The sequence below is a fragment of the Myxine glutinosa genome, chromosome 14 (genome assembly GCF_964187855.1).
Source record: "Myxine glutinosa chromosome 14, kmMyxGlut1.1, whole genome shotgun sequence".
NCBI lineage: Eukaryota > Metazoa > Chordata > Myxini > Myxiniformes > Myxinidae > Myxine > Myxine glutinosa.
In genome coordinates, this window is record NC_136274.1 from 52,942,367 (window position 1) to 52,964,132 (window position 21,766).

Genomic DNA, 21,766 nt, shown 5'->3' on the forward strand with positions numbered 1-21,766 from the left:
GTAGATGGAGGTGAGGGGCTATTACTACTTTCCAAACAAAAACTTTCCAATAATTTCCCGAAACAAAAAAACACTTACCCAACCCAATGTTGGGCCTCTGCCAATTTGGATGACATTTTGACCTCTGAAAATCCATAAATTAAATTTGTTGTCAAACTATTATATATTGTACTTCTACTTTACGTTAATAGAATCCACATGACACCAAGACTGTGAATATAAGAGCATAGTTGCGGAGTTGTGCCAAACTTTAATTTTTCTTTCCCCTTAAAAAGGACGCATTTTAAAACTCAAACATGGTATTTTTAAAATGCTTGTATTAAAAAAATGCTGAATGATGACATCGCGCAGTTTCTGATTCTCAGGAGGCCATAAATGACAAAAAAACATCATAAAACATTGCATGCACCCCTACTTCAAGGTGAATGCAAAATGTATGCATCTGGCAACTGGAATAAGAAGGTTGTATGACAATAGCACTAAAGAGGAGCCAATGGTATTGAAAAGGAGATATCTGGCAGGGATAAGGAAGGAAGAGAGAGACAGAAGGAGGAGAAGCGAGATAAACAAAGTGAATGAGAAAAGAGAAAACGAGATGGAAAGGAGAGATTAAAAAGGACATTTCCTCAACATGATGCATCATACAGTTTCCTTAATATTATAGCAACAAGCAAACTACCAGCAGTTGCAGCGTGCATGTTACATTGAAACTGCGAGGACATATATTTTTTGTATACGTAGGCGAGGCACATGGAGGAGCTAGTACACTTAACGGATCAGGATGTAGCAGATAAAAACACCACGCAAAACACACGTGCATGGGGTCAACAAGACGGACACAGAGGATGCATGAGATGGACGAGATGGATACAGAATGAAACTCCGAGGAGGGAAAATTAGGAGGAGGGATTTGTGTGGGGTGAAACATGTTGTTTCTACGGCGTCAAGCGGCATTGTTGTTTAATAATTTACTTGGCAAAGCCAGTATGTCTCCCACAACCAACAGGTGACAAATAGGACAAATAAGGACCAATGACAAATAGGACACCTTCAACAACACATACTCAATATGATAGGTGTTGTCATTTTCATTTGACAGAATGTTGAAGCCAGATCGGAGAGGGGTGCCATTTCAAAAATGCTCCTTCATTGGAAGAAACCCAGTTTCATATCTCAAACGGTTATTGGAAATAAAAATTCGGTTTGGGCCATCGCTTTATTATGTACACATAAGTAGGGTTGGGAGGAACTAAATTGAGAAAATTTTATTTTAGAAAATAAAGAAAAGCTAGGATGATTGGAGAGAGAAAGGAGGTGAAGAGAGTGTGTGGGGAGTGAAAAGAGAAGGGAAGAAGCTTGTGAATGGATTGAAGGGGGATGGGGGGTTGGGGGGAGGGGGGTGTAGACAGAAAGGACCCCTCCACTTTTCCCCATTAGTATGCAGCAAAATTCCAACATACTTGCAAACATCATAAACAGATGGCTCCTTCAAGCCCATCAATGAGAAATTCTATATAAGAAAGAGATCACAATACAAGATGAACAAACAACAACAAAAACATGCATTTTAAGGCCATTTTCCCTGCTGGAGCGGGGGTTAGCCTTGCGGTCCCCATGACAATCTTCTCCATCTTGCCATATTTTCTGCATCTCTCCTTGTACACAATACAAGATTGTACACAATACAATCCCCATCACAATACGAGATGAACGTAAGAGTGTTTTTGTTTTTCCCAATGCCATGATGTCATGTCACCTTCATGTGCTTTGGATGCCAACAACTAACTACCTAACGCTTTGAACAACTAACCCTAACCCTAACGGTAGATTGGTCTCACGTGCTGAGCAAGAGTTGGAGACGTGACATGGGTCACGTGACACGAGTCACGTGATTTCCTATCGAAGATGTTGCTGTAGCCACTATATGATTTACGTTTCGCATTCATTTTAATTTATCAACATCTCATGTGTCTCGACGAATCAAATGAAAAGGCAAAAAGCCATGCGTAGTACCGTATGATGACAGACACTGAACGATGACTCTCCACCAATATGCGTAACAATTTTTAGCAAGTACATCCAGTTTGACGGTGCATATCGTATGGAAATCGCTGCGTTTCAGATCTTTGCTCGAGCCAAGAGAACATTCTAACGAGTACAGCCTTTTAAAGAGGCTCAATACAGGAGGGATTTGCACAGAAACCTTTCACGAGTATAATGGCGTTGGACATGGAGTGCGAAACTCACTTTGTACCTCCTCCAGGCTCGTGCTAAAATCCAACTGGCATCATCTTCTGATAGTCTGAGAAATAGAAAATAATGCACAACAAAAAGGGGTAATGCGGAGGAGAATGAGGTGAGCGTGATGGTAGAGTTGGAAACCCATGTTCCTGGCAAGTTGCAAATGTTGGTGTGGCTAAGAAGCAATCCTGGACGGTTTGCTACTCTGTTGCGGGGTGTGCAAATATCCGCAATGAGCAGCAATGGCAATTGAGCCTGCACCAGTAAAGACATTGCAACAGGGCTTCACCCACTCCACCACCAAGCCACTTGTATTAAGGGAATAACGTAAAATGTGTAAACCACGACGCAAGTAAACGCGGCGGATATCAATAGCATCGTGGGTATCACTTACCCAAAATGTCTGTTTGGAATCTTCACTTTTAAGCAACAACAACCAACCTCCTTTTCAGACTCATAACCTTAACTTATAAATAGTGCAATAAAAGGTGATTAAAATGTAAGTATAGAAAGACAAATTGATCCTAAACAAGTAAGCACTCGCAGGTGAGACAGCTGGCCTAGTTTTTCCTTAAGCCGCTGTCACACCTTGACGTTTTAGCCAGCGTATGCCGACGTATGAAAACTTTGGCTACGTTAAGAGCACGCTGTAGTACGCCGAGCTCGTCGATAAATTTCGTGCATGCACAAAATTTGTCGACGTATGCCAGCGTATGACTCACACCAGCACTCAATTTTGATACGTCGGCATACGCTGGCTAAATCGTCAAGGTGTGACAGGGGCTTTAAGGAGACTAAGTGGTACTTTACACTTGCACGACTCAGGGTACAGCGGTGTTTACAGGTTGGATTTGAATTCATTAGGGTTCAAATGCCTATGAACGGCACACAAATACTCGACTGTTCCATCAGCATGGAGTACGCATTAATGATAAAAAATAAAATTGCACAAACACAGCTAAAATATCATTAGCTATCTATTGTATATGATTATCCAGCAAGGCAAGCCTTGTGCACCAGCTTTTCTCAGAGCATTTCATTATGCACTTTAGTGAGGTTGAACTAGTAGAGTCAAAGTCTTCGAGTCCTTGCTGGTCGTCCTGGAAACGGCTCAGGCTCTGGTGGGCCTTGCGGCTCAACCGAGGATTCAGGATGTTGAAGAGTCTGCATCTGTGGTGCGAGAGGGAGTATGGATGAGGTTTAAGGATTTAACATTAAGGTTAATTCTTATTCAGAAAAGAAGAACGGCTTTTAAAGAGCCTCAGTTTGAATCTGGGATTCTCCACTGCAGACTAGGGTTTACCACATTTACATTTGTTCCATTTCATTGACCATTTTAGTGTAGCAACAACTAGATCACAGGGTTATCAATAAAAACATTTTTTGTTTGAATCAATAAACATGGAGCAGTTCATTAAATAATAAAATCGCACCCGTGTCTGAAGGAAGCGGTTCAGTTTGGCATTTTAAATATGAAATAGGCAAATTTAGGAAGTAGTAGGTTGTCGACAGCAACCGCTCAGGGTAGTACTACCGTTCGGACTTAGGAGCGTTAAAGTGGTACCCGGAACGTGTCAGGTTGGCTGGTCTTACTTTCTGTTCCATTCAAACTAGAGCTCCCGGGCTAGCTTTAATCTTTCTTTCTTGCACACAAACATCATACACTTTTCATCATACACTTTTCTTACTCATTTTAACTGCTCACCTTTACATTCTTTCTCTTTTATTTCCCATTCCTCACATTTATCAATGCAGTTATTTTATTTCAGACCGGGCCTTGATGAGGACTATATAGTCCGTGACTGAAGCCTTCAACATAAAAAAGCCTAAAAACGAACGAGGCCCATTAGAATTACCCTTTAGAACCCCTTAAAATTACCCTTTAAAATTACCCTTTAGAACCCCTTAGAATTACCCTTTAAAACCCTTTAGAATTAAACACAATGGGTTAGAAAGATTCTTCTTATTCATTTTTGACGGACGGATATAGCCAAATATTGAAGCAGCTTCACTGCTTAAAAAATTGACTACGGTACAATTAAAACACCAAATAGTGTTGGATTTCTGGCTGAAATGGCCGACTTGTTTGAAAATACATTTCTGTACAAAGTCAAGGTTCGTGGAAGAGAGAACACGGAACAGATCAGAACACAATAGAAAGGACAAAACAAACACAAAAATGTCAAGAGTCGGGTAGAAGGACATTTAGAGGAAGAATGGACCAGGGGAAGAATGAGAGCAAAAGGAGAGAGAGGGGGTGGGGGGACAAAGGGGGTGAACATGCTGGCTCAAACACAGCAAGGGGACTGAGAGAAGGGGAAGGGAAAACTGGGGATGAACCAGTAATGGAACAAAAAACAGGTGGGTGGAGGGAGATGGCAGAAAACTCAATAACCTGCAAAATAAGGGGTGGGCTTGGGGAGTGTTAATGAAGGTAGAAAAGATCATGAGCATGGGTGGGGGAGATGAATATCTATGTTGCCGGCAGATCCACCATGGCCGTTGCGTTCAGAGAGGCTGATTCGTGCTAATCTAAACTGTCGGACGTTGAGATCTTCTTGTCCCATATCTGCCAGGCAGTGTGACAGTCTTCACATGGTCGTAACATTGAGTGGGATTCAAATCCGGTACCTAACACTGGTGTCAGGATCATGGTTCGGACTGCAAAGGGGAATAACCACCCCCCCCCCCCCCCCCCACTCAATCGAAATATAGCTAATTCGCTTTTTTAAAATTCGTTTCAAATAAATTAAACTAAAAGTAATTTCTTACTCACTTCTCCTTTTAGCATTAGATGGAAAAATCTAGTATAATTTATCTTGTTGCCCCGGAACCAAACAAATAATGCATTTATAACAGCCCTAACAACTCCCACTAACATGCACATGGTTATTAGTCAATATCATCATTTTAAATTTACCCTGCACATTCAGAAGCCCGAGGTATGACCTTCCCATCAGTGTTCAGAAGCACCCAAACCAGATACTGTGTCTCCCTCAAACTCTTTCATTGTGCAGAGGCGAACAGCCCAGCTTTCTTTCAGGTACTTTTCCAAGTATTTTGGCTTCTTTTAGTTGCTTTGTGAGCCATTTTAGGTAATAATCCTTATCGGGCAGACACATTAGAAGTTCACAAGCCTCGAAGATGTACATTTCCAGGGGTTTCTGCGCATTTGTGTTCAGCATTCTGGGGTGGATTGCGTCATTACGAAAGTCCTGTATTGGGAGCCGATCTAAAGGCCAAAGTGGAGGCTGGTCAGGCCGAATTAAAGGCCAATGTGGCCTAGCTGGTAGCCAAGGCGGAGACTGATGGCACTAAGGAGAACAAGATAGCAGCTGACTTGGCTGACGTGAAAGCCACACAATGGCAGGTCGTTGAAGATGCCCAAACGTAACAATATATTTAAGGTCGACTATGTGATACGATGCCTTGTGCTAGAAACTTAACCCTAACCATAACCCCGATGAGACCGCAACTCTTCGTGAGAAAGGCAATTTTGTAGTCTGATCGTCAGATATGACAAAGCTAATTAGTAGCAGGTATGTTCTGTTTGGGGGCATCGCAGGAAGCCTAGATGTATGTACACCCGCCTCAGCCTCAGAGTTTAAATCGCGATCCAGGTTATACTGCCGTCCTGGTGTTTTGCAGGCAGGGTGAGGTATCAATGTGTGTGCAGTCTCTCGGATGGACGTTAAACTGGCTCTCCCATCTGCTGGCTCTAGTTGCTGGATCTTAACCATCTTTTCTGCGTGTTGAGGGTGTAGTACTGGTGAACAGGTGATTTTTTATTTTTTATTTTTTTTAAGCTTAGCAGTTTCCTTACAATCTTATAAACCCCCCCCCCCCCCTTCCCATGCCTCCTGCCCCCAAGCCCTCTCTCTCCCACATTTCTCCCTGCTCTCAAATGTTGTGGTTGTGTGCTTCCCCTTCTCTCCCCATCTTGTCTTCCGCTCCCTCTTTTTGTATATTTTGTTTGTCTGGTTGATTTGTTTGTGAAATAAATGTTAGCTCTTTCACGAGCCTCGATTCAGTATACAAAAAAAACAAACAAAAAAAACAAACAAACAATAATCATGCTATTAGAGGTCATAGAAGTACCCCTAATTATTGAAAAATTCAAATTTCAATTCAATTCAATATAATATTTTGCATGAAATGTGTTATAACTTTAATTTGCATCATTCTTTTGGGCTGAAATTTGGGCAGGATATTCAGAATATCACTTCCTTTAAAATGATGAAGGCTTTTGTTTATAGGAGTAGCCATTGTGGATTTATTGAAGGACAACCAAGTTTTATCTGGTAATTGGCATAATTAGCTAATTAGTGAACATTTGACATAATTTCACAAAATCCTCTCATCAGGTAGTAGAGTAACACATGTATAATACATGTACCAAGTTTTGTGTGAAAAGAATGATCGGTGATATAGAAGATAGAAGTAGAAATGTGTTCTTTGTTTTTCCTTGTTTTTTATTGACGGTCTAATTTATGCAAATTATATGCATGTAATATGACAAAGAAGCGTTGAAACTGGTCTTTTTTTTTTTCCTTTTTTTTTTGTATACTGAATCGAGGCTCGTGAAAGAGCTAACATTTACTTCACAAACAAATCAACCAGACAAACAAAATATATAAAAAGAGGGAGCGGAAAACAAGATGGGGAGAGAAGGGGAAGCACACAAACACAACATTTGAGAGCAGGGAGATGTGTGGAAGGGAGAGGGCTTGGGGGGAGGAGGCGTGGGAAGGGGCGAGGGGGGGGGGGAGGGTCTGAGTTAAAGCCAAGATTATATCTTTCAAGAAAAACTGAAAATTAGATATTAACTTGACTTTGTTTTTGTGTAAAGGCCTCTCAAAGGTACCCATGTAGTTTTCTCAATTTTTCACCAGCACTACACCCTTAAAGATCCCAGTAGGTGAGCTATCACAGGCACCATGAACAAATGTCAAATTCCTGCCTTGACTGCTGGGAAGGCAATGGCAAACCACCCAGCATAACCTGTGATAAGAAACTGCTTCGGTAGGACCAACGCTCTGTAAAGAATATGATATAGCTCATCATCAGGTTCTGTTTAAAACAAATGATTTCTATTTTGTTATTTATTCTTTCACCCATCCCAAGTTCAACCCAACATTTCCTTCTCAAATGCAATGTGCACACAATGTGCTCGCCGCTGAGGGAATGTGTCATCAGGTAATACTTTCAAATCTCTCCATTTCACCGGCATGCATCAGGTGATGAAAATCCCAAATGCCATGGAGTCCATGACTTGGAAGGTCACGGCAGCGGACAGCTCACAACCCTCATGTCTTTGGGAATAATAACGTGATAAAAATTTCACCTGGTCATGTAACCCCTCCACGTGCGCTGAATTTCAATAGCAGCTGCCACACGCCACTCATCCTGGTTAGTGCTGTGCAGCGGCGTCTGTTGTCAGGATTAGTAAATGCAGACAGCAAGACATTACAGAGTCTCTTAAACATTTTGTAAATATTTTTCCTACTCATGTCATTCCAGTCAATAAACCAGGATAAATCTTTCACTTCGATACTCCAGCTAGCAGTGCACAATTCCAGGCCAGTACACGATAAAGTACTGTACGTGTGTGCTGAATGCCACCCTATGTGTGTGCTCGATGTCGGGGTATGCATGTGCTGGATTCAGGGGTACTCGTGTGCTTGATACAGGGGTACTCGTGTGCTTGATTCAGGGGTACTCGTGTGCTTGATTCAGGGGTACTCGTGTGGCGGATTCAGGGGTACGCGTGTGCTTGATTGAGGGGTACTCGTGTGCTTGATTCAGGGGTACTCGTGTGCCGGATTCAGGGGTACGCGTGTGCTTGATTGAGGGGTACTCGTGTGGCGGATTCAGGGGTACGCGTGTGCTTGATTGAGGGGTACTCGTGTGGCAGATTCAAGGGTATGCGTGTGCTGGATTCAGGGGTACGCCTATGCCGGATTCAGGGGTATGCGTGTGCTGGATTCAGGGGTACGTGTGTGCTGGATTCAGGGGTACGCGTGTGCCGGATTCAGGGGTACGCGTGTGCCTGATTCAGAGGTACGCGTGTGCTTGATTCAGGGGTACTCGTGTGCCGGATTCAGGGGTGCACGTGTGCTTGATTCGGGGGTACTCGTGTGCCGGATTCAGGGGTACGCGTGTGCCGGATTCAGGGGTACGCGTGTGCCTGATTCAGGGGTACGCGTGTGCTTGATTCAGGGGTACTCGTGTGCCGGATTCAGGGGTACGCGTGTGCCGGATTCAGGGGTACGCGTGTGCTGGATTCAGGGGTACGCCTATGCCGGATTCAGGGGTACGCGTCTGCTGGATTCAGGGGTACGCCTATGCCGGATTCAGGGGTACGCGTCTGCTGGATTCAGGGGTACGCGTGTGCTTTATTCAGGGGTACGCGTGTGCTGGATTCAGGGGTACGTGTGTGTGCCGGATTCAGGGGTACGCGTGTGCTTTATTCAGGGGTATGCGTGTGCTGGATTCAGGGGTACGCGTGTGCTTTATTCAGGGGTACGCGTCTGCTGGATTCAGGGGTACGCGTGTGCTTTATTCAGGGGTATGCGTGTGCTGGATTCAGGGGTACGCGTGTGCTGGATTCAGGGGTACGTGTGTGTGCCGGATTCAGGGGTACGCGTGTGCTTTATTCAGGGGTACGCGTGTGCTGGATTCAGGGGTACGCGTGTGCTTTATTCAGGGGTACGCGTGTGCTGGATTCAGGGGTACGCGTGTGCTGGATTCAGGGGTACGCGTGTGCTGGATTCAGGGGTACGTGTGTGTGCCGGATTCAGGGGTACGCGTGTGCTTTATTCAGGGGTACGCGTGTGCTGGATTCAGGGGTACGCGTGTGCTGGATTCAGGGGTACGCGTGTGGAAGATGCAGGGGTACGCGTGTGGAAGATGCAGGGGTACGCGTGTGCTGGATTCAGGGGTACGCCTATGCCGGATTCAGGGGTACGCGTGTGCTGGATTCAGGGGTACGCGTGTGCTGGATTCAGGGGTACGCTTATGCCGGATTCAGGGGTACGCGTGTGGAAGATGCAGGGGTACGCGTGTGCTGGATTCAGGGGTACGCGTGTGCTGGATTCAGGGGTACGCGTGTGCTGGATTCAGGGGTACGCCTATGCCGGATTCAGGGGTACGCGTGTGCTGGATTCAGGGGTACGCGTGTGCTGGATTCAGGGGCACGCCTATGCCGGATTCAGGGGTACGTGTGTGCTGGATTCAGGGGTACGTGTGTGCTGGATTCAGGGGTACGCGTGTGCTGGATTCAGGGGCACGCGTGTGCTGGATTCAGGGGTACGCTTATGCCGGATTCAGGGGTACGCGTGTGGAAGATGCAGGGGTACGCGTGTGCTGGATTCAGGGGTACGCGTGTGCTGGATTCAGGGGTACGCGTGTGCTGGATTCAGGGGTACGTGTGTGCTGGATTCAGGGGTACGCGTGTGCTGGATTCAGGGGTACGCGTGTGCTGGATTCAGGGGTACGCGTGTGCTGGATTCAGGGGTACGCGTGTGCTGGATTCAGGGGTACGCGTGTGCTGGATTCAGGGGTACGCGTGTGCTGGATTCAGGGGTACGCGTGTGGAAGATGCAGGGGTACGCGTGTGCTGGATTCAGGGGTACGCGTGTGCTGGATTCAGGGGTACGCGTGTGCTGGATTCAGGGGTACGCCTATGCCGGATTCAGGGGTACGCGTGTGCTGGATTCAGGGGTACGCGTGTGCTGGATTCAGGGGTACGCCTATGCCGGATTCAGGGGTACGCGTGTGCTGGATTCAGGGGTACGCGTGTGCTGGATTCAGGGGCACGCCTATGCCGGATTCAGGGGTACGTGTGTGCTGGATTCAGGGGTACGTGTGTGCTGGATTCAGGGGTACGCGTGTGCTGGATTCAGGGGTACGCGTGTGCTGGATTCAGGGGTACGCGTGTGCTGGATTCAGGGGTACGCGTGTGCTGGATTCAGGGGTACGCGTGTGCTGGATTCAGGGGTACGCGTGTGCTGGATTCAGGGGTACGCGTGTGCTGGATTCAGGGGTACGCCTATGCCGGATTCAGGGGTACGCGTGTGCTGGATTCAGGGGTACGCGTGTGCTGGATTCAGGGGCACGCCTATGCCGGATTCAGGGGTACGCGTGTGCTGGATTCAGGGGTACGCGTGTGCTGGATTCAGGGGTACGCATGTGCTGGATTCAGGGGTACGCATGTGCTGGATTCAGGGGTACGCGTGTGCTGGATTCAGGGGTACGCCTATGCCGGATTCAGGGATACGCGTGTGCTGGATTCAGGGGTACGCATGTGCTGGATTCAGGGGTACGCGTGTGTTGGATTCAGGGGTACGCATGTGCTGGATTCAGGGGTACGCGTGTGCTGGATTCAGGGGTACGCGTGTGCTGGATTCAGGGGTACGCGTGTGCTGGATTCAGGGGTACGTGTGTTCTGGATTCAGGGGTACGTGTGTGCTGGATTCAGGGGTACGTGTGTGCTGGATTCAGGGGTACGTGTGTGCTGGATTCAGGGGTACGCGTGTGCCAGATGCAGGAGTTCATCTGCGCAGAATACAGGAGTACGAGTGTGCAGGATACACATGCGCGAGCAAGTATGCAGTCATACATGAGGTGGACATGCATCAGCAGTGTGGAATCCATGTCATGCAGGCTGCTCAGCTTAAACTGTCCACAACGAAATAGATTAAACTTCTAATAATACGCAGCCCCGTTCGGGAATTCATCAAACTGCAATCGAGGTTCCATATTGAGTTCAGTGTAAATGTGTAATTGGTAAAAAGAATACCAATATCAACGTCACGCATCCAAAAGCGCCGGGTCAAGGAATCCCAACCTCTGCTACTGCACTGGAATTTCTCCCTAAGGGTTGATTTTGTGATTATTTTAACATAGTTTAAATAAATGCAGTTTGTCCATATGTTTGTATGACATAATGGACTCTCACCATTCAGAAATGGACATTATATGATCAGGTCAAAAGCGAATCGGTCACAGCCCTGCGCAATGATGTGGAGGAGTGGGGGGGGGCGGGGGGGGGGGGGGAGGGAGAGGTGACCTAATCTTGATCAAATGACATTTGCTGTTGAATAACCATTCGCCATCTGTTTATGGTCACCCCCTCCCCTTTCTCCTCTCAATTCATTTACACTTCCCTACCCCGGTGAGACCGCAACACAAATTGGATGGGAATGTGCTCGCCGCTGAGGGAATGTGTCGTCAGGCAGTGCATTCAAATCTCGCCATTTCACGATGTTCCTCATCGAATGATGATCCTAATGCCTAAATCCTCTCATCTATCTTCATTCACATCATGTGCAGTGTCTCATTGTCCAAACGACAGTGCCACATCCTAACAAATAATTCACTGGATAATTAACTAATCGATTGAATAAAGGAAAGTCCCACCTGTCTCATGGCCTTGCAGGCCCCAGAGATTGCCAGTCCCATGCCAACATGCTCGCTATCTGTGCGACAGAAACACAAGTGGCATCTCATGTGTCTGCGCCACCTCCAATGCAAGGGTCATGCTTCGAACACGCTAGTATCTAATCATGAGTTACCATGGTCCGTCGTTAGATTCAGCAAAAACAATTTGCATCACACACTCTTTAGGCGATTAATAAGGCAAAAAACAAAAAAACAAGCGTTATGCCTAGGTCCCCCGTCGGTGAAGTGATGTGAGTTGACAAAGTGGAAGACGGAAGGCAGCCATCTTGGATTTTGACGTGGCGACCCAATTTTCAATAGCGTTCTCCCTTATGCGTAGATACACCCACACACCACATTAGACGTTAGTAGTTCGTTTATTTTTCAATATATTCCGCTCACAAGGTTCAGACATATATATGGTGGCGGCCATATTGGATTTTGACGTGGCGACCCAATTTTCAATAGCGTTCTTCCTTATGCCGAGATACACCCACTCACCAGATTAGAAGTTGGTACTTTGCTTATTTTTCAAGATAATCCGCTCACAAGGTGCAGACATACATGGCGGCGGCCATCTTGGATTTTGACGTGGCGACCCAATTTTCAATCGGGTTCTTCCATATGCCTAGTTGCACCCACACACCAAATTAGAATTCGGTCCTTCGCTTACTTTTATAAAGAGATTGCAGTGCACGTACGCACACACAGACGCACACACGGACGCACACACGGACGCAGGGGAAAACCATAGTCCACCTTTCGCTCCGCGGTGCGACGGGGGACAAAAACCTTCTCAGGAATTAAAGTAAGCACCTGACATTAGTCATTTTGTTTATTTCGATAATGGGTACGTTACCAATTTAAACAAATATGTAATGTACAGTTATTAAAATAACTACTATTGTCACTATTTAAGGATTACAATACGAGATTATTGTGAATTATCCCAAACTGTTATATTCACTACAAACATGTAACCCTTCCCCCCCTCCACCTCTCCACCTGCCCCCTCCCTCACTCTACCTGCCCCCTCTACCTGCCCCCTCTTTCTCATTTGGTTGAGAAAATCACCCATTCAGGTGTTCTCGGCTAAGCTAAGTGACGAGTCAGAAGCGATGAACTTCCAAAAGGTGGCGACAGCTAGACGCTGTACCTGTACAGGCTGTGACCAGTGCACAGGGATTGAGTACCATTGATTCTGACAGCACAAAAGTAGATTAGATTTCATTCTGAACAAAGTCAAAGTACTTGGTAAAAGAGCAATGGCTTGGAACCACAGCAGCACTGTTACATGTTGTGGACCTGCTCGTAAAACTAAATAAATAAACCAGCTATAGAGGCTTAAAAAACAAATACATAATCTAATGCAGTTTCAAAATTGCATAATAATAGGAATAATAACACCATTAATACAACCACTTGCCAAAATAAGGTGCTATAAACATCCCAAGATATATTTTCCAAAGCACACACACTTTCAGATAGGAACCATGGCCTAATTATAAATTTCCAATTGGAAAGAGCATAAGATTGGCCACTTTGTCTTATTGACACTCTTCCAAGTCTAAAATTGCTGAAAGAACAGGAAGGGAATGTATGGGTGAGCTTGGGGTGGATCAATGACTGAGGACAGAAAATATCATGAGAATGGGTGAGGGGTGACCTGAGATGATAGTGAACAGCTGTCTTGAAGCCCAAGAGGGAGGAATGAGGTTGAACAGACTGAGGAAATTGGTTACACAGGTGAGAGAAATGAGGAACAAATGGAAGGAACTGGCCAATTAATCTGGATTTTGGATATTTTCACCCAGGAGAAACCTGAGAGGAAGGGGAGAGGGGAGTTTGGCCAGGGACGGGGGTGGGGTTGATTGTGGGGGGACACAGCATGAACAGGGCAGAGGGCGCAAGACAGTATAAGACAGAGAGACCACCAACCTGTCCGTGATGTGGAAGCAACGTATCCAGAGTTTCAGCTTTGTCACTGGAGATTCCAATGACTCCACGGCATCAAGACATGGACGGTGTGAGACAGGGGCGCCAACCCAAAGGGGAGAGCAGTAGTCCATCAAACTGCAGATGAAGGACTTGTAAATTGTTTGGCATTCAGATATTCCAATGAAAGGTTCGGCCTGATTCTTGAATAAATAAATAAAAACACGGAAACAGTGAGCTGGCACAATCATATGGTTTTTTTTGTTTGGAACATAATTATGAAATGAGTTTCTCAGAATATATGGTTTCAAGTAAATCACACAGTTCACTTCTTATTCATAAAAACATATTTTTTGTAATTGATCACTGATGACATAATTATATGTCTGAAAATTCTCACAGAAACCAGACTTAATCTGCTTAACAGAAACCTTCCTCCAGGACGTCCCTGTCTCCTTAGCATCTCTCCCTGGTTACTCCCTTCTTCAATATGATAGATCTAAGCCTCGTCCTGTTGGCGGAGTTTCACTGTACATAAAAAACTATATTTCTCACTCTCTGTGTACTGCTCTTACACCTCCCAAACCCGAGGATTACCTCTGGCTATGGCTTTCCCTCTGCTCCCACCTTTTGTTTATACGTGTGTTGAACTGTCCACCAAACAGTGATGACTCCCTTTACATCTCGCTGCCCGACAACATGGACCAACTTCTATCCACTCATCCCAACTCTCTCTTCCTCATATGTGGCCACTTCAACTGCCATCATGCCAGCTGGCTGGGTGTGGGTACCTCTTGCACCAGCCACGGCACCTCAGCAAAGGACTTCTGCGACTCATTGGGACTGACACAATCTGTCAATTTCCCGACCCGGATCTCAGTCAACAGTACATCATCTCTTTTAGACTTGGTTATGACTAACTTCCCTGCAAATGTCTGCTGTTCTTCTTCTGCTACAACTGGTTCATCTGATCATTTGCTTGTTAAAGTGGACATCTCTCTGGCGATTCTCAGAGAGCCTCCTTAGCGCTAACAAGTCTGGCACTTCACTCAGGCCGATTGGCACGGTCTTCAAACAGCCATCAAACATCTGGACTGGTCTCGCTGCTCTACTGCCTCTGACATCAACGCATACTGGGAATTCTTCCAAATAAATTTGTTCTCTCTCATGCACAGATTTATCCCATCTCATCTTCAGTTGTCATACCCTTCCTACCGTCCATGGTACACTGAATCTTGTGGTGAGGCAGTTGCACTGAAACAACTTGACTTCGCCTCATAGAAAGCTAATCCAACTGAAGGTAATCTCAGTTCTTTCCACAAAGCTCGGACCAAGTGTGTGTATACCCTCAGGAGACCCAGGAAACAATATCGCTCTCCTCTCAAGACTGAACTCTCAAACCTGTCTCCCTCCTCCAAATCCTGGTGGTGTCTGGTCAAACCTCTTTCTGTTGTCTGTTCCCCTTCCATTCCATCCCTTATCTCAAAATGGCTACACAGCTGACTCCACACGTGAAAAAGCTGAATAGCTAAACTCGGTGTTTGCTTCAAAATCTTCTGTCCCAAACCCATCTCTCTCTGTACCCACCTTACCCAATCGTACGCAGCTGCTCCTGGACTCTGTGTCCTTCTCTGCTGACAAGGTGGAGAAGTTTCTGTCAAACCACGACTCTGATTCTGCAACTGGACCAGACGGCATCAGCCCACGGGTCCTAATATCCTGCTCTACCGCTCTTTAACACCCTCTCTCAATTCTCTTCCCCCTTTCTTTTGCTTAAGGTCATCTTCCATCTGCTTGGAAATCAGCCAACATTACCGCTTCACACAAAAAGGTGAAAAAACAGATCCCTGCAACTACAGACCAATCTGCCTGCTCCCAATCAAAAACAGATCCCTGCAACTACAGAACATGCTGCTTCTGCTGTCTCAACAATGGATGGAGGTCATCAATGCCAAACAGGAAATCAGAGCCGTCTCCCTTGACATATCTCGTGCCTTCGATACGGTCTGGCACCCCGCTCTGCTCACCAAACACTCCTCCTATGGTATCCCTGGAAATCTCCATGCTTGGCTGTTGGATTTCATCTCCTGTTGTAGTCGACGTGTGGCTCTGAATTCTCTTATCTCCCCTTCCTGTCTAGGTTGACATTCCTCAAGGCAGTGTTCTGGGCACTGTGCTTTTTCTGGTCTTCATTAATGATCTCTCCAACTCTCCGGAAAATCCTCTCTATCTTTTTGCTGATGACTCCACTCTCTGCCGCTCCATATCTCAACCCTTGGATCGGCAGGCAGCAGCCTCTTCACTCTCTGCAGACCTGGATAAAATCACAAACTGGTCAAACACGTGGAACATGTCTTTCAATCCTGACAAATCTCCCACTCTCACGATGTCTCTACGAAAAGACTGTCTGGAAACCCCTCCCATCTACTTTCTCAACAATCATCTTGAAGAAGTTCTGTCACTCAAGCGTTTGGGTCTCACTATCTGCCATGATCTTTCCTGGTAAAACCAAATTTCCAAGCTGGCCTCCAAAGCCAGTCGCCGACGAGGCATCCTAAGTCATGTGAAGTCCTTTCTGGGCACTTCTGAGCTCCTCACCACATACAAAGCTTTCATCTGCAGCTTGATGGAATACTGCTGTCCCCTCTGGGCTGGTGCTCCTGCCTCACACCTAGCTCGGCTTCACGCTGTTGAAACCAAAGCTTTCAGAATCATTGGAATATCCCGCAATGAAGCTAACTCTGAGGGCGTTTCAATCTCACTGCAGGCAGGTAGGTGGGCTTTCTGTCTTCTACCGACTCCTCTCAGGCCTTGCTCCCCCCTTGCTCTGTCTGTGCTCTGTCCCCCTAATATTCCTGCAAGATGCACAAGATCTGTCAGCAACCCTCTTCTGGTGAAACTCCTAAAATTCAGAATCACTGCTCATCTCCACTGATTATTTCCTCTTTTTCCACCTGTGGAACCAACTTACACATTGTCTTCAGTTTTATTATTCTATTCTGGTATTTAAGAAAGCTGTTGAACACCATCTCCCATCTAAAACCATGACCTTTTTTTACCTCTTTTCACCCTCCTCCCACCCTAAGCCCTCCTCCTTCCCTGTATCTATCTTGTCCACTCTGTGTCCTCCTCTGCATCTCATTTCTCCCCATATCCCTTATTTGTCTTCCGATATTCTGTCCTTCAAACCTGCTGTAGGTATCCCAAATGATATAGTTAGCAACTGTACCTTTTCTTATGTCACCTCCTCATCCTTTCTGTGTTCTAGTTCTTCCATGAGCCTTGACTTTGTTTAAAAAAAAAAATACAAAAAACAAGTACAGATATATCCAAAGTACACCAGTCCAATGCCAAATAAATAAATAACATATCCTGCAGTGTGCGGCATTTCAGGGGTGCCTTCAGTGCCCAGCGATGCCGCTGTACAGCACATAGAGATGGAATTTGGGATGGAGAGGTGTACAATAATTGATTAATTTCAAAATTAAAATAAATAAATAATACCTGTAAAATAATTAATTTCTTAATCAATTGGTAATAGCATACCTAAGCCACCACTGTTTCATCTGAAATTTTTTGAAATTTAATTAAATAATGACTTAATCAAATAAATAAATAATCGATTAATTGATTGATCCATAAATCAAAAATACCCTTTACAGCCAAATCACTTGGTCATTGTCATGTTCAAATATCAGCTTCCTAGCTCAAAAGGTGCCTGAGATATTGCCCAGATGAGAAAGGAAATTAATAAGTACTTCATAAATAGATAATAATTAAGTAATTAATCAATTAATTTTATGAATCAAAAAATAGTAAAAAAAAAATTCCCTTTTCGCCAAAGCATGTGCTCACTATTGTGCAGAAATTTCAGCTTCCTAGCTCAAAGGATGGCTGAGATGTCGCCCGGACAAACAAACAAACAAGAAAATAAACAGAGTGAAAACTGAGTACTCCCTTTGCACACGCGTCATCGCTGGGCCCCCTTCGTTGCCCGGCGATGACGTCATTTCAGTGCCTGGAGATGGAATAAGAAAGGAGAGGTGTACAATAAAAAATGCATGGCTGGCATATATCTCCGTCACCTCTTCGCAAATGCATGAGCTTGCATAGATGGCAGTGAAGCCTTGAGCTGCAGAAACATGTGCAAAATGGCCAGATGATATATAATATACGTATTAACAGGACAGACCCCGACTGGTCCAAACACAGGGCGTAGCAGCAAGAATCAGATCAGCAAACAAGGTGCTCACTGTGCTGCTAAGCAATCTGATGGAGGGCATGTTTGACATATCAAGTCTCCATGGATATTTATTCTCAGACTGCGGTTCCACCGTGCTGCTAACAATCCTGCTGAACCACTGTGAGATGCTGCTGCGGCCCCACAAGCCTCTTTGCATCACTCATACCACTCCTCCCCCCAACCATCCCCACCTCCATTTACTCTGCAATATTTCAGAGCATCTGGAGCGATGAGAATGCTGGCAAGGTTAAGATTTAATCTTCCAAATGCTCTCCTGCGTACCCTTCTCTGAAAAACTTCAAATTCGATCATTATAATGACAAAAAATTCCAATACTGCGACATTATCATGATGATGATGACGATGTGAATGATTATTATAGGCTATAATCCTTGTACATTCCTCCACAAGCTAATCTGTTAAATCCAAAAATCCAAGCACGTATCTAGCACGAAAGAATACTTCACGTTTCACTGAGCAAGGACATTGGTATAAATGGCAATCACGTAGTACCTGGGAGATCCACATCGACAATGACCTTCCTGCTATTTCTCAGCATGTTGAATCGGGTGTTTTGTTCACAATTAACACACGAACCTTTTAGGAACAGGGTCACTCGTATCCGTTGACGAAACCCTGTGGGGAATGTGTGGAGGGCAAGGGGGTGGGGAGGAAGGGGGTTAAATAGTGGCACAATACATACTAGGTCATTTTTTTGTATACAAAGACAAGGCTTGTGGAGGGGAGAGAACATTTAACCAATCGGGATGCAACGGAACAAAATAAACAGAAGAAAAAGAGGGGGTGACACCAACAGCAGGGTTGACAGGTCACGCAGGGTGGACAAGATGGATACAGAAGCAAACTCTTAGCAAGGAAAAACTGGAAACTTAGAAAAAGAGGTGGGCTAGGGGGGTGGGGTTAATGGGGGAAGGAACGTTCATGGATTTGAATGGGGGAAAGATAAGATAATTTCAATTTCATGAAACACCAAACAAAAGTCCAAAGCCTAAGGATATTTAATTAACAGAAAATTACTTACAACGAATACATAAATATAAATCAGTATCAAAAAGAAAAATTGTGAGATATCATGCTACTCGTATATATCTACTTCAAACCACCACGGTGACCCCCAGTCCCACCACGGTGACCCCCAGTCCTACGTCCCCCCAGCGCTTCGCACAGTGGAGTACGTTTTTGTGCGTCATGATGCACATCGGGGGCCACTCTGGCCGCCGTACGACGGGCCCTTCCGGGTCCTGCGACGGGACGACAAGTCGTTCGTCATCGACATCGGCGGCAGGTCGGACCGGATTGCGGTGGACCGCCTCAAGCCGGCGCACGTGGACATCGACCAACCGCCACGGTTGGCCCTTCCGCCGCGGCGAGGCCGCCCCCCGTCCACGATGCCCCCCACTCGACCGCCCACCACCACACCGGACCCCCCCCCCCCCCCCACGACCCGCCAGGGGTCGCTTCGGCCGGGTCATCAGGACCCCCCTCAAATTGACCCTGCCGGTGCAAGTCGATTCTGGGGGGACGTGTGTAGCGGCTACCGCTGGGTTTACACAATCGCCTTGCACCTACCAAGGACGCAGAGCGATCACCATGCCGGGCTCGTCCAGGACACCCGGGCAGGCCTGGCCTCAACTTGCCAGGCCTCGGCCGGGACGCCCGGCCACGCCCGCTCTCAACTTGCCAGGCCGCGTCCGGGATGCCCGGGCATGCCCGCCCTCGAATTTCCAGGCCGCGGCCAGGACGCCCGGGCACGCCCCCTCTCACCTTTCCCGGGCAAACGCTCCGGGATAATGTGTGTATATATATTGCTGCCCGATAAACGGGCTTTTGAGAGTACCCGAGTTTTCGTTTTACCAATAAAGGAGCTCGGACGAATTCCCGTCTTTTGTCGCGTCCATTCTTCCGATTACGTGGGAGCACAGCTCCTTCAATATATATATATATATTTACACATATGGGAGCACAGCCACAACTAAAATTTACTAGTGAAGGTTCTAAAAACCGTAACAATATATACGTATATATATATATATATACAGTATATATATATATATGTATATATATATATATATATATATATATATATATATATATATATATATATATATATATATATATATATATATATATTGTTGCGGATATGAGGACTGTATATTTTTTTGATTGTGTGCTTTATTATTATTATTATTGTTTATTCTGCGCCCCCTGCCTCTGGAGCTGTGTAAAGGTGAAAGGGCATCCCATAATTAGTCCACAAGCATACACGTCAGCCAATATTAGAATACCCCTGTTCGATAGTTATATCTTATTCTGTGTTTTAGGGTAAGGCTGTGTCTCCCATTAATTGAAGTACTCCATTGCACCAGTGAAAGAGAATAGACCCTCCCCAAAATCTCCATTTCCTTTCACAACCCCTTTCGTCATTGCCAAGCCTCGATTGCCAATTACATCCCCTCCAAAACCACCATTGAACATGTGCTCGGGTCGGGGAAGAGGGGCGTGCCCGCCCGTCGTCATCAAGGGCGGAGCCAGAGGGTCGCGTGACCAACCAGGGCCGAGGTGAGCACACCGATGGGCGTGTCCTAAAGGCCGGCGGCTTGATCGCCGGAGGCGCTATAAAGGCGCGCGCGCAAGAAGCGTGGGGTCGGTCGGTGGTGAGGAGTGAGTGGACCAAGAGAGAGAAAGAGTGGTTGGATCAAGAAAGAGAAAGAGTGGTTGGACCAAGAGAGAAAGAGTGGTTGGACAGGGAGACGTGCAAGAGTGTTGTTGAGTTGAGGGTTTGGACCAGACGAGTCAGACGAGTCCTGGAAAAGCAGCGGCGGCCACAGCAGCAACAACACCCAACAGCCGCTTGGGGCCTGGACGGCGGTTTTGAGCAGGGCCGCGAAGGAACGGCGGCTGCTAAACGCGCCAATCGTGCTGCACAATACAGCTCCAAGCCATCCTCTCCTTCCAGCCAACTCCTGTCATCATTCCCCGTGTGAGTCTGTCTTTTGTTTGTTCTGTCCCGGGGTTAATTAAGACTGTAGGTAAGCTAGTATTTGCACTGTGTCACCTGCGTCTTATGTGTTGTAAATAAACGTGACTGCTTTCTTTTTGCTTGTGTAAATAATAAATCCCATTACTCTTCTGTCCGTCTTCTCGTCTTATTCCTTTTCCTCTTTGCATTCGTCGTTTTAGTCTTTTCCAGATTGGGCAGCTGCGGTGCGATACGGCCAAAGTTCTGGGTGAATCGGGTGAGTCGGGGAACAACTGTTCGGTCGCGGAGCCTTCGCTCGGCAAACAACATCCTCAACCGCGATCAGTAACAATTGGTGTCGAGGAGTGGGATACGAGGCCCGAAGCGCGCTTAACGCGCTCAAAATTACGAGCTGCTGAAAAATTGTGTTTTAAAGAAATAAAACCCGAATTTTGAAATCGCGCCATGGCTGGTCAAGGCGATCGAATGCCGGTGGGTGAGCTAGAGGAGGGGTTAGGAGTAACCCAGGATCAAATGGAGGGGAGCAATGAGGAGGCGGTTGAGGGGGTATCAGACGCACAAAATGGCGCTCTCGCGCACGAGGTTTCAGGCGCGCAAAAAGGCGCCTCGCACGAGCGCGCGGTAGCCGAGCCCGCTGTATCAGCGGGCTTTAACATGCAGCCGTTTGACATGCAGCAGTTCATGGCACGGTTTAGCGAATACATGGCAGAGTCGAAGTGCGACAACGAAAAAAGAGCCAGGGAAATGGAGGAAATGGAAGACAGAAGGAGGGCTGATAGTGAGAAAATGGAAGACAGAAGGAGGGCTGATAGTGAGAAAATGGAAAACAGAATGGGGGAGCGACTAGGAAATCAAATCGGGGAATTAGACAAGAAATTTGAGGGGTTAGACAATCAGATAGAGGG

General features: G+C 46.3%; 1 protein-coding gene across 1 annotated transcript; it reads right to left on the minus strand.

The window, feature by feature from the left end:
• Positions 1–389: 389 nt before the first annotated feature.
• On the minus strand, positions 390–18,586 carry LOC144888752 (uncharacterized). The gene is made up of 4 exons (XM_078767919.1): positions 18,374–18,586; positions 11,662–11,720; positions 7,586–7,671; positions 390–3,411 (listed from the first exon to the last, which is right to left on the minus strand). Exons 1-4 carry the CDS (start codon positions 18,417–18,419, stop codon positions 3,219–3,221), a joined length of 384 nt encoding a protein of 127 aa, XP_078624045.1. The 5' UTR covers positions 18,420–18,586; the 3' UTR covers positions 390–3,218.
• Between the last annotated feature and the right edge of the window lie 3,180 nt (positions 18,587–21,766).